Source organism: Hypanus sabinus, chromosome 4 (assembly GCF_030144855.1).
Source record: "Hypanus sabinus isolate sHypSab1 chromosome 4, sHypSab1.hap1, whole genome shotgun sequence".
Lineage (NCBI taxonomy): Eukaryota > Metazoa > Chordata > Chondrichthyes > Myliobatiformes > Dasyatidae > Hypanus > Hypanus sabinus.
In genome coordinates this window covers 99645666-99658634 of record NC_082709.1, presented here as the reverse complement: position 1 = coordinate 99658634, position 12969 = coordinate 99645666, and the positions used below count along the sequence as shown (strand labels likewise).

Genomic DNA, 12969 nt, shown 5'->3' with positions numbered 1-12969 from the left:
TGTGGGATGGTGCCAGGGACAGTGTGGGATGGTGCCCAGGGACAGTACTGTGGGTCGTGCCCAGGGACAGTGTGGGATGGTGCCCAGGGATGGTGTGGGATGGTGCCCAGGGACAGTGTGGGATGGTGCCAGGGACAGTACTGTGGGATTGTGCCCAGGGACAGTGTGGGACAGTGCCCAGGGATAGTACTGTGGGTTGTGCCCAGGGACAGTGTGGGACGGTGCCCAGGGACAGTGTGGGTTGGTGTCCAGGGACAGTGTGGCATGGTGTCAGGCACATTGCGGGGTAGGGCCCAGGGACTGTGGGACGGTGCCCAGGGACAGTACTGTGGGTTGTGCCCAGGGACAGTGTGGGATGGTGCCCAGGGACAGTGTGGGTTGTGCCCAGGGACAGTGTGGGATGGTGCCAGGGACAGTACTGTGGGTTGTGCCCAGGGACAGTGTGGGATGGTGCCCAGGGACAGTGTGGGTTGTGCCCAGGGACAATGTGGGATGGTGCCAGGGACAGTACTGTGGGTTGTGCCCAGGGACAGTGTGGGACGGTGCCCAGGGACAGTGCTGTGGGTTGTGCCCAGGGACAGTGTGGGACGGTGCCCAGGGACAGTGTGGGATGGTGCCCAGGGACAGTGTGGGACGGTGCCCAGGGACAGTGTGGGATGGTGCCCAGGGACAGTACTGTGGGTCGTGCACAGGGACAGTGTGGGATGGTGCCCAGGAACAGTGTGGGATGGTGCACAGGGACAGTGTGGGATGGTGCCCAGGGACAGTGTGGGACGGTGCCCAGGGACAGTGTGGGATGGTGCCAGGGACAGTGTGGGTTGTGCCCAGGGACTGTGTGGCATGGTGTCCAGGGACAGTGTTGCATGGTGTCAGGCACAGTGCGGGGTAGGGCCCAGGGACAGTGTGGGACGGTGCCCAGGGACAGTACTGTGGGTTGTGCCCAGGGACAGTGTGGGATGGTGCCCAGAGACAGTGTGGGTTGTGCCCAGGGACAGTGTGGGATGGTGTCCAGGGACAGTGTGGGATGGCGCCCAGAGACAGTGTGGGACAGGGCCCAGGGATAAGGTTCTGACACCGATACCAAACTGGCAGGCAAGTTTGGAAACTACTTGTGAAAGAGTGTGAAACTACTTGTAAAGATCGTACTCAATCAGTGTCAGAATCTGAATCAGATTTATTCTCATCTTCTGGTGTGAAATTTGTTGTTTTGTGGCAGCACTCAGTGCAAACACATGAAATTACTATAATTTACAAATTCAATAAGTAATGCATAAAAAGGCACAATGAGGTGGTTTATGGTTCCTGGACCATTCAGAAATCTGACGATGGAAGGGAAGAAGTTGTTCCTGAATTGCTTGGTGTTGACCTTCAGGTCCTGTACTTCATCTCTGATCAGTGGATGTGATAGAGGTGGGTACAATACACCGTTCAATGGACATTCGGACAGGTGCTCTCAAAGCTGTAGTTCACCTCTGAATCCTCTCCAGATTGCTTGGGGAGGATGGGAAAGGTTGAGAGTGCTGACAGAGGGCCAGCTCAGTGAGCAAAGCTGAAATGGACAGGGTGAGCCAAAGGGTTGTTCATTTCAATGCCTGTATTTCATTAAGTTAGAAGCAAGATGATAATGGTGTCACAGTGGTGTGGTTAGTAGAGTTGCTTTCAGAGACCTGGGGTCACTCCTGGAGTGGGCTGAGAGCTGCATAGATTCAGGTGAGTAGGGCTTCCGTCCCCCATCTGACTCGTCCTCTCCTGGATCTACCTATCACCTACCAGATCCTGACTCGCCTCTTACCCTCCTCTCTTTATATTGGCCATCTCCCTCCTCCTCCTCTTTCATTTCAGACAGTAACTGTACCTACCTCTAGCAGTTCGTTCCGTATTCCCACCACCCCTCTTTATGAAAACATTGCCTAGTTCCCTTTAACTATTTCCCTTCTTACTTTAAACCTGTGCCCTCTAGTTTCCGACTCTCTTTACCCTGCTGTGTGTTTTTGTATCTATGCCATTCCTGACTTTATGAATCTCCATAGTCACCCCTCAGCCTCCGAACCAGTCTTAGCCTGTCAATTCCTTCCTTGTAACTTAAACTCTTGTCCTGGCACTGGAGGGCTTGAGTTCAATAATACTGTGTCGGTTGCTGATATATTTCTGTATCAAATAACTGTTCTGGAGATGTAGGCAGTGGTGTAAAAGCTGCATCTGTTGACATGCTAAATGGTTTGCCCAAACACGTCATTGTGACAATGAGAAGCTCTAGCCAGGGTAAAGGAGGCAGAGTTTCTGGGTAAAGGAGGCAGAGCACTTAGTGCCATCTGAATAATGACATTTCTCCTGATTAGCTGACCGATGATTTTGAGACTATCTGTACTCCCGCTATCTTGGCAAAGCAGCCATCATAATAAAGGATCCCTCACACTCTGGACATTCTCCCCCTTTGGGCAGAAGACACACAAGCCTCAGAGCGTAGAAGCCACCAGGCTCAAGGACAGCTTCTATTTTATCAGACTCCCTCTCAAACGCTAAAGATCTCCCGATCTGCCTGGTTATGGCCCTTGTATTTGTGTGTCTGCCTGCACTTTCTCTGCAATGTCCTGCATTTTGTATTTGTGTGTCTGCCTGCACTTTCTCTGCAATGTCCTGCATTTTGTATTGATATTTACCATCTTAGACTCCACATGCATGGCATGACTTGTCCAGATGGCGCACAAACAGAAGCTTTTCATAGTATCTCAGTGCAAGGAACAATAATTAACTAATTACTGACAATAAACCAGTGCTAATAGAGGGCATAGCTTTAAGGTGAGAGGGGAAGGATCCCCCTTTAAGGTGAAAGGGGGGACCTAAGGGGCAATGTTTTCACACAGAGGGGGGTAGATATGTGGAACAAGCTGCTAAGGTGTTTGAGGGAGGTACAAAGGCACTTGGGCAGGTACGTGGACAGGAATGGGGGTGAAACGTGAGTAAAGGGCACTTGCTGAGGAAGTCATTTTGGTCAGTATGGATGAAGGGTTGTCTAACTCCTGTCGATGCAGTGAAGCGTCTCTCTGACTTCTGCTCTCTTGCTTTGCAGGAACGGCAGCGTTTGGAGACAATCCTGAACCTCTGCACGGAGTATAACAAGATGGGTGGTTGCACAACTGGGACGGCGGTGAGCAGCATTGAAAAGATCGGTGAAGAGCTGCACAGGCTGTCGCTAACTCAGAGCAGAGGCTGCTCACCACAGCTGGAGTTCAGTTCCCGCAGTAGCGGTGAGAGTGACACCAGAGCGAAGCTGAGAGCCTCACCGTGCGCCTCCTCTGTGTTCGACTTCCCTCCTTCCGGGCGAAGGTCGAGGAGGAACTCCGGTTCCATGGATGCGGGCAGATGCGAGGAGCTGACCCGCACACAGCTGGGGCAGCCTCGGGCGCTGTCGTCTTCCAGTGCCACTGAAACCTCCCCCAAGTATCCAGCTGCTTCCACCTCGTCCTACTGTCTGAAGCCCCAGCTCCAGCAAAATGACCTGGCAGAGAGGTTAAATCAGTTTGGTGATGTTCGAGAAGGAGGTGCCATGGTTCCGGGTAACGTGGTGAGTTCTTCACTGTTCAGAGCTGAGTGTTTTGGGTTCACCAGTAGTGAGCTGGCACTGAGCCAAATTCCAAACGTGCCTGGCCAGTCATTTCAGAATAAGAGGAGCAACATTAGTCTTTGTTTCATAATGCAGTACAATATGGAAAAGGCCCTTCAGCTCCCGAGTAACGACACATACAAAATGCTGGAGGAACTCAGCAGGCCAGGCAGCATCCACGGAAAAAAAGTACAGTTGACGTTTCAGGCCAAGACCCTTTGGCAGGACTGGTCAAAGGTGAATCCAATCCAATCCTGCTGAAGGGTTTCGGCCTGAAACACGACTGTACTCTTTTCCTAGATACTGCCTGGCCTTCTGGGTTCCAGCATTTTGTGTGTGTTGCTTGGATTTCCAGCATCTGCAGATTTTCTCTTGCTTGTGATTTGACACCCATCTAAGCCAATTCCATTTGATTGCATCCCACTCGACTTTCCGTATTCATGTATCTGTCCAAATGTGGAAACAGATTTGACAGTCCCAGTGAGTGGGACAGAAGGCACTGATGTGAATGAGTACATTAACCATTTATTTATAGACAAACAATAAACCACTTGACTAGATATCTAAAGAATCATGATGAGGGAGATTAGGAGAAGCTCATCGTTAAATGACAGAGGCCCATTCAAGAATCTGGTTACAGTGCGCTGGAAGCCATCCTTGGGACTACGGCTCCATGCCTTATATAAATGGGTCTGCTGGTCCATGCCTTATATAAATGGGTCTGCTGGTCCATGCCTTATATAAATGGGTCTGCTGGTCCATGCCTTATATAAATGGGTCTGCTGGTCCATGCCTTACATAAATGGGTCTGCTGGTCCATGCCTTATATAAATGGGTCTGCTGGTCCATGCCTTACATAAATGGGTCTGCTGGTCCATGCCTTATATAAATGGGTCTGCTGGTCCATGTCTTGTATAACTGGGTCTGCTGGTCCATGCCTTATATAAATGGGTCTGCTGGTCCATGCCTTATATAAATGGGTCTGCTGGTCCATGCCTTACATAAATGGGTCTGCTGGTCCATGCCTTACATAAATGGGTCTGCTGGTCCATGCCTTATATAAATGGGTCTGCTGGTCCATGTCTTGTATAACTGGGTCTGCTGGTCCATGCCTTATATAAATGGGTCTGCTGGTCCATGCCTTATATAAATGGGTCTGCTGGTCCATGCCTTACATAAATGGGTCTGCTGGTCCATGCCTTATATAAATGGGTCTGCTGGTCCATGCCTTACATAAATGGGTCTGCTGGTCCATGCCTTATATAAATGGGTCTGCTGGTCCATGCCTTACATAAATGGGTCTGCTGGTCCATGCCTTATATAAATGGGTCTGCTGGTCCATGTTTTGTATAACTGGGTCTGCTGGTCCATGCCTTATATAAATGGGTCTGCTGGTCCATGCCTTATATAAATGGGTCTGCTGGTCCATGCCTTACATAAATGGGTCTGCTGGTCCATGCCTTACATAAATGGGTCTGCTGGTCCATGCCTTATATAAATGGGTCTGCTGGTCCATGCCTTATATAAATGGGTCTGCTGGTCCATGCCTTATATAAATGGGTCTGCTGGTCCATGCCTTTCATAAATGGGTCTGCTGGTCCATGCCTTATATAAATGGGTCTGCTGGTCCATGCCTTTCATAAATGGGTCTGCTGGTCCATGCCTTATATAAATGGGTCTGCAGCTCCATGCCTTTCATAAATGGGTCTGCTGGTCCATGCCTTATATAAATGGGTCTGCTGGTCCATGCCTTATATAAATGGGTCTGCTGGTCCATGCCTTATATAAATGGGTCTGCTGGTCCATGCCTTTCATAAATGGGTCTGCTGGTCCATGCCTTATATAAATGGGTCTGCTGGTCCATGCCTTTCATAAATGGGTCTGCTGGTCCATGCCTTATATAAATGGGTCTGCAGCTCCATGCCTTTCATAAATGGGTCTGCTGGTCCATGCCTTATATAAATGGGTCTGCTGGTCCATGTCTTGTATAACTGGGACTGCTGGTCCATGCCTTGCATAAATGGGTCTGCTGGTCCATGCCTTATATAAATGGGTCTGCTGCTCCATGCCTTTCATAAATGGGTCTGCTGCTCCATGCCTTGTATAAATGGGTTTGCTGCTCCATGCCTTATATGAATGGGTCTGCTGGTCCATGTCTTGTATAACTGGGACTGCTGGTCCATGCCTTATATAAATGGGTCTGCTGGTCCATGCCTTATATAAATGGGTCTGCTGGTCCATGCCTTATATAAATGCTTGCATGGATGATGACCAGTCAGCAATCTTCTTCCCTATCCAGTCTTTCTCTTGTGTTCCTAAACAGAAACATTCCATCAGCAATGTGCTCTCAGTGTAGCAAAATGATCCCAAGTGCTTTGTGTGAGTGTTCAGTATTAAACAAATACCAAGCATATGAGAAATCATTGGGGTAGGTGACAGCAGTTTGGTTAGCAGTGGGCTTTGGAGAAGGTAAAAACCATGAAGAGCCACAGGTGTAGGGAGGGAGGGAGGGTAGTTTGGGAGTCTGCCGACTGAAGGAACGGCAGATCTAATGGAATGGTGATCAGGAAGCCAGGGCTGGGGCAGTGAAGATATCTCAGAAGGTGGTGAGGCTTGACAATCTGAAAGGAATGAAACTTTAACTCAAGGAGCACACAGAAGAGCTTCGAGAACTCAGGCAGTCAGACAGCATCTATGGAAGGAAATGGTCATTTGACGTTTTGGGTCAAGACCCTTTCTCCAGACTGACAGAAATATGGCCATGTAAAAACGTGGAGAGAACAGGTGGGACGAGAGTTGGCAGTGACCTACCTCTTTCGGAAAATCCAGCTCCCCCCCCCCCTTTTTATACTGGCGCTCTTCCCTCTTTCCTTCAGTCCATCTCGAGATCAGATTCAGATTCAGATTCAGATTCCGTTTATTGTCATTTAGAAACCACAAATGCAATGCAGTTAAAAAATGAGACAACGTTCCTCCAGAATGATATCACAAAAGCACATGACAAAACAGACTACACCAGAAAATCCACATAACGTTTGGCAATCCCCAATCCAGAGTCCGGAGAGGCTGCTGCATATTAATGTCACGCTACCGTCTTAGCACGTTCCCCGGAAAGGAGCTCCAAATCCACCAGACAAAACAAGACCAAAAACTAAAGCTACAAGACCTGCACAAAACCACATAGTTACAACATATAGTTACAACAGTGCAAACAATAGCATAATTGATTAAAAAAACAGACTATGGGCACAGTGAAAATAGTCCAAGATGTTAAAAGACTGTAAGTTCAAAAGAAATCACCACAGTTTCCACAAGTCCCCAGGGTCCCGACAGACTCGCCATCCCACGCCAGCGGCAGAAGGGAGTATCCCCACTATGGACTTCCAAGGTGCTGCCCGACTCAGCCTCGCAGACGTAGCACAGAATGGAAGCTCCATCGAAACCAGCCTTGCAGATGCAGCACACACCGAAAGCAATCTGAGTCCGTCGAAAGGAGTCCAAGTCTGTCGAACCTTCGAGCTGACGACCAACCCCTCCGGCACAGCTTCTCCGAGCTCCATCCTCTGCCGAGCGTATTAAGATGCCCCCGCCAATGGCCACTGGCAACGCGACCCCGAGGACTGGGGGCCTGTTCTTCTCAGCAGAGTCCCGGACCCCTCAGCAGCAGCAGCAGCAACGAAGAAGGTCTTCCTGGAATTTCCCGAAGTTTCTCCGTGCTTCCACATCCGTTTTGAATCAATTATGTTTGCGCACGGCACCCCACTTCACAAATAACAGATAATCAGTTCCGGAGTGGCCGCTGCACGCTGCGTCGCGCCGCCATCTTGGTTATAAAAATGATGGGTGGAAGATGTGAATACGTACTATTCCTCCAACTCATGCAAGCACCAGTGTCTTCTGCACAGAGAGAAGCCCTTCAGCCAGTTTCATTCATGCCAGCCTTTCAGTAGGAAGTGAAGTAGGTTGCACCTTAACAGGTGGTGGGACCAGCATTCTGGCAGGCAGGTTTGCCACTGCTACACAGGTGTGTTTAAACTAATAAGTTGGGGGGGGGGGGAGGAGACAAACTGGAAATATAAGGATGGAGTTAAAGGGAAAGAAAGAATAAGAAAAGTTAAGAAAAGCAACAGAATTGATGGGGCATAAAGCTCAGGAAGGGATCGGAGAGTATGGCCAAGTGCAAGGGATCGATGTGAGAAGCGAGGGGAGTAATGGATTAAAAGTATTATATATGAATGCACGAAGTATAAGTGGATGAGCTTGAGACTCAGTTGGAAATTGGCAAGTATGATGTTGTAGGAGTAACAGAGACATGGCTGCAAGAGGACCAGGGCTGGGAAATGAATATTCAAAGGTATATGTCCTATTGAAAGGACAGACAGGTGGGCAGAGGGGGTGGGGTGGCTCTGCTGGTGAGGAATGAAATTCAGTCCCTTGTGAGGGGTGACATAGAATCAGGAGATGTAGAGTCAGTATGGATAGAACTGAGAAATTATGAGGGCAAAAAGACCCTAATAGGAGTTATCTACAGGCTCCCAAATAGTAGCCTGGATATAGGGTGCAAGTTGAATCAAGAGTTAAAATTGGCATGTCGCAAAGGTAATGCTACAGTTGTAATGGGGGATTTCAACATGTAGGTAGACTGGGAAAATCAGGTTGGTACTGGACCCCAAGAAAGAGATTTGTTGAGTGCCTCCGAGATAGATTCTTAGGACAGCTTGTACTGGAGTCTACCAGGGAGAAGGCAATTCTAGATCTAGTGTTGTGTAATGAACGGGATTTGATAAGGGAACTCAGGGAAAAGGATCCATTAGGAGATAGTGACCATAATATAAGTTTTAATCTACAATTTGAGAGGGAGAAGGGAAAATCGGAGAGTCAATATTACAGTTGAACAAAGGGGACTATGGAGCCATGAGGGAGGAGCTAGCCAAAGTTGACTGGAAGGGCACCCTAGCAGGGATGACAGTGGAACAACAATGGCTTGTATTTCTGGGAATAATACAGAAGGTGCAGGATCAGTTCATTCCAAAGAGGAAGAAAGATTCTAAGTGGAGTAAGGGGTGACTGTGGCTGACAAGGGAAGTCAAGGACAGTATAAAAATAAAGGAGAAGAAGTATAACATAGCAAAGATGAGTGAGAAGACAGAGGATTGGGAAACTTTTAAAGAGCAACAGAAAATTACTAAAAAGGCAATACGAGGAGAAAAGATGAGGTACGAAAGTAAGCTAGTCAAGAATATAAAGGAGGATAGTAAAAGCTTCTTTAGGTATGTGAAGAGGAAAAAAAATAGTTAAGACCAAAGTTGGGTCCTTGAAGACAGAAACGGGTGAATTTATGGAAAACAAGGACATGGTACTTTGGATCTGTCTTCACTAGGGAAGACACAAACAATCTCCCAGATGTAATAATGGCCAGAGGACCTAGGGTAATGGATGAACTGAAGGAAATTCACATTAGGCAGAAAATGGTGTTGGGTAGACTGATGGGACTGAAGGCTGATAAATCCCCAGGGCCTGATGGTCTGCATCCCAGTGTACTTAAAGAGGCGGCTCTAGAAATCATGGACGCATTGGTAATCATTTTCCAATGTTCTATAGATTCAAGATCAGTTCCTGTGGATTGGAGGGTAGCTAATGTTATCCCACTTTTTAAGAAAGGAGGGAGAGAGAAAACAGGGAATTATAGACCAGTTAGCCTGCCATCAGTGGTGGGGAAGATGCTGGAGTCAATTATAGAAGATGAAATAGTGGCACATTTGGATAGCAGTAACAGGATCGGTCCGAATCAGCATGGACTTACGAAGGGGAAATCATGTTTGACTAATCTTCTGGAATTTTTGAGGATGTAACTATGAAAATGGACAAGGGAGAGCCAATGGATGTAGTGTACCTGGATTTTCAGAAAGTCTTTGATAAGGTCCCACATAGGAGATTAGTGGGCAAAATTAGAGCACATGGTTTTGGGAGTAGGGTACTAACATGGATAGAACATTGGTTGGCAGACAGGAAACAAAGAGTAGGGATTAATGGGTCCTTTTCAGAATGGCAGGCAGTGACTAGTGGGGTACCGCAAGTCTCAGTGTTGGGACCGCAGCTATTTACAATATACATTAATGATTTAAATGAAGGTATTAAAAGTAACATTAGCAAATTTGCAATGACACAAAGCTGGGTGGTAGTGTGAAATATGAAGAGGACGTTAGGAGAATGCAGGGTGACTTGGACAGGTTGGGTGAGTGGGCAGATGCATGGCAGATGCAGTTTAATGTGGATAAATGTGAGGTTATCTACTTTTGTGGCAAGAACAGGAAGGCAGATTACTATCTGAATGGTGTCAAGTTGGGGAAAGGGGAAGTACAACGAGATCGAGGTGTCCTTGTTCATCAGTTGCTGAAAGTAAGCATGCAGGTACAGCAGGCAGTGAAGAAAGCTAATGGCATGTTGGCCTTCATAACAAGGGGAGTTGAGTATAGGAGTAAAGAGGTCCTTCTGCAGCTGTACAGGGCCCTGATGAGACCACACCTGGAGTATTGTGTTCAGTTTTGGTCTCCAAATTTGAGGAAGGACATTCTTGCTATTGAGGGAGTGCAGCGTAGGTTCACGAGATTGATTCCCTGTATTATGTTGAAAGATTGAAGTGACTGGGCTTGTATACACTGGAATTTAGAAGGATGAGAGGGGATCTGATTGAAACATATAAGATATAAGATTATTAAGGGGTTGGACGCACTAGAGGCAGGAAACATGTTCCCAATGTTGGGGAGTTCAGAAACAGAGGCCACAGTTTAAGAATAAGGGGTAGGCCATTTAGAACAGAGATGAGGAAAAACTTTTTCACCCAGAGAGTTGTGGATCTATGGAATGCTCTGCCTCAGAAGGCAATGGAGGCCAATTCTCTGGATGCTTTCAAGAAAGAGTTAGATAGAGCTCTTAAAGATAGCGGAGTCAAGGGATATGGGGAGAAGGCAGGAATGGGATACTGATTGTGGATGATCAGCCATGATCACATTAAATAGCATTGCTGGCTCAAAGGGCCAAATGGCCTACTCCTGCACCTATTGTCTATTGAAGACTGACACCCTGTAGAATTTCCAGCTGTGGTTCTTCAGCCCAAAACTGGAACTGTTTTTTTGCAGCTGACTGAACCACAGCTAAAGGTTAGGATGAGATTATTGCAAGAGCAAGGGAGAATAAAAGATTAATCTCTAGGATTGCTGCCTACTTCTCATTAAAGCAGTTTTGTGGGTCACTCTAGCATAATGAACGTTGCTTAGCGAGGCTCGCTGTGTGACTGTGCACTGAAACTTGCGTTGATACACGGCAGTGTTCCGCACTGTCAGCAGGTCTACCACACATCCAGTGTTTGCGTGTGATTCATAAAGGCAATGGACATTGTTCTTTCCCCAGTCCCTGAAGTGAAAGCTTGAAGGTGAGAGAGTCGAAATTAGTAAGAGGTTTACGAATAAAGTATTTTTACACAGAGTGGTGGGTGTCTGGAATTGGCTGACAGTGCTGGAAGCAGATATGATAGTAATAGGTCGGAGTCATCTAGACAGGCACGTGAGCAGATAGAGAACGGAGAGATGTAGACGACATTTAGGCAGATGTGTAGTTTAAATTGTCATGGTGAACTGAATGGCCTGTCCATGCACGGTACTGTTCTATGTAACACATTCCACCAGAGTTGTTAGAGGGATGAGTGGTACAGTGAGGGGTGAACTGAATGGCCTGTCCTTGCATGGTACTGTTCTATGTAACATATTCCACCAGAGTTGTTAGAGGGATGAGTGGTACAGTGAGGGGTGAACTGAATGGCCTGTCCTTGCACGGTACTGTTCTATGTAACACATTCCACCAGAGTTGTTAGAGGGATGAGTGGTACAGTGAGGGGTGAACTGAATGGCCTGTCCTTGCATGGTACTGTTCTATGTAACACATTCCACCAGAGTTGTTAGAGGGATGAGTGGTACAGTGAGGGGAGGACACTCTTCCTGGGTAAGAGAGGTGTCTTGAGTGTAAGGGCAGGGCTCTTTGGAGAAGTCTGCAGTGTAGGCCACTGCTCATGCCCACTCTGCCTGCTCCTGAGGGCTGATCAGTCGAGTGAGTGAGGAGTGAGCAGCAAACCCAGAGAAATGGCAAAGGCCATCAGGATCACCCGCACCCTGGAATGGTCAGATGGATCTTGACCTCAACCATTGACCTCTGTTTGAGGTCTCAAAGGGTTAGAGAGCTCAGTGAGGACAAAGAATGCATGCAGTGATGTAGATGGTAGAATCGCTGTCTCAACTCCAGCACCCAGGTTCAGTCTGTCTGTCTGGAGTTTGCATGTTCTCCCTGTGTTTATGTGGGTTTCCCCCAGGTACTTCAGTTTGCTCCCACTTCCCAAAGGCATCTAGTTTGGTAGGTTAATTGCCAGGAGTGTGCAGGAGAGGGATAGAATCGGGGGAATTGATGGTAACATGAGGAGAGTGAAAAGGGGTGTGTAGGTGGGTATTTGGTGGTCACTGTGGACTTGATGGGGCAAAGGAGCTATATGCATGCTGTTTAACTCTGAATATTGACCCTTTAAAACACAGTTTCAGGGGAAATAAGGTGCTGGAAACACTCAGCAAGTCAGGCAGCATCTGTGGAGAGAGAAACGGTCAATGTCTGGACCTGTGACCCTTTGTCAGAACTGTCTGCAGCCCAATTCTAATGGTGCTGCGGAGCAAATAATGCTGAGTTTTTCAGCATTTTGTTTCTTATTTGAGATTTCCAACAACTTTGTACAGTAGTTTAAAAAAAAATCTTGGAAAACCAAGCTGTTGTGAGAAATAAAACCTCGTTTTCCCTGGCCAGTTTATTTCTTTGGAACTGTGAGAACAAAATTTCTTACCATTAAGATGGTGTGGTGTCTTGTTACCATAGGGAGAGAAGCTGTTTGTCATGACAGGGAACACATTTTACAGCATTGGCAGGGAAGCCAAAAGAGTGTGTGGAAGTTTTTAACACAAGTTGCACTGTCATAGAAGAGACTGACATGGATGGACACAGAATGGGTGCTTCCCCCACTGCCCCTGTGGAAAGGACACACAACTGGGAATAACATTTGCAGCCTGTAGCTTTATAAAGTTTTGTTTGGGCAGTATCTGGAGAATTGCATTCAGTTTTGGTCTCCCTATTACAGGAAGGATGGAGGCTTCGGAGAGAGTGCAGAAGAGGTTTAACAGGATGCTGCCTGAATTAGAAAGCAGGTGCTATCAGGAAAGGTTGGACAAACTTGATTAGTTTTCTCTGGGGTGTTGGAGGCTGAGGGGAGATCTGAAGAGCATTATATAACTGAGAAGCTTAGAGTAGGCAGCTGGTATCCTTATAACAAAGCG

General features: G+C 47.4%; 1 protein-coding gene across 3 annotated transcripts in view; it reads left to right on the top strand.

The window, feature by feature from the left end:
* Nucleotides 1–12969, top strand: part of LOC132393023 (pleckstrin homology-like domain family B member 2) — a 414321-nt gene that overhangs the window by 107409 nt on the left and 293943 nt on the right. For all 3 annotated transcript variants that reach the window (XM_059967716.1, XM_059967715.1, XM_059967717.1), the window contains one exon: nt 3071–3565. In XM_059967716.1, coding sequence (XP_059823699.1) covers nt 3071–3565 — 495 coding nt within the window. The remainder of the gene's footprint in view (nt 1–3070; nt 3566–12969) is intronic.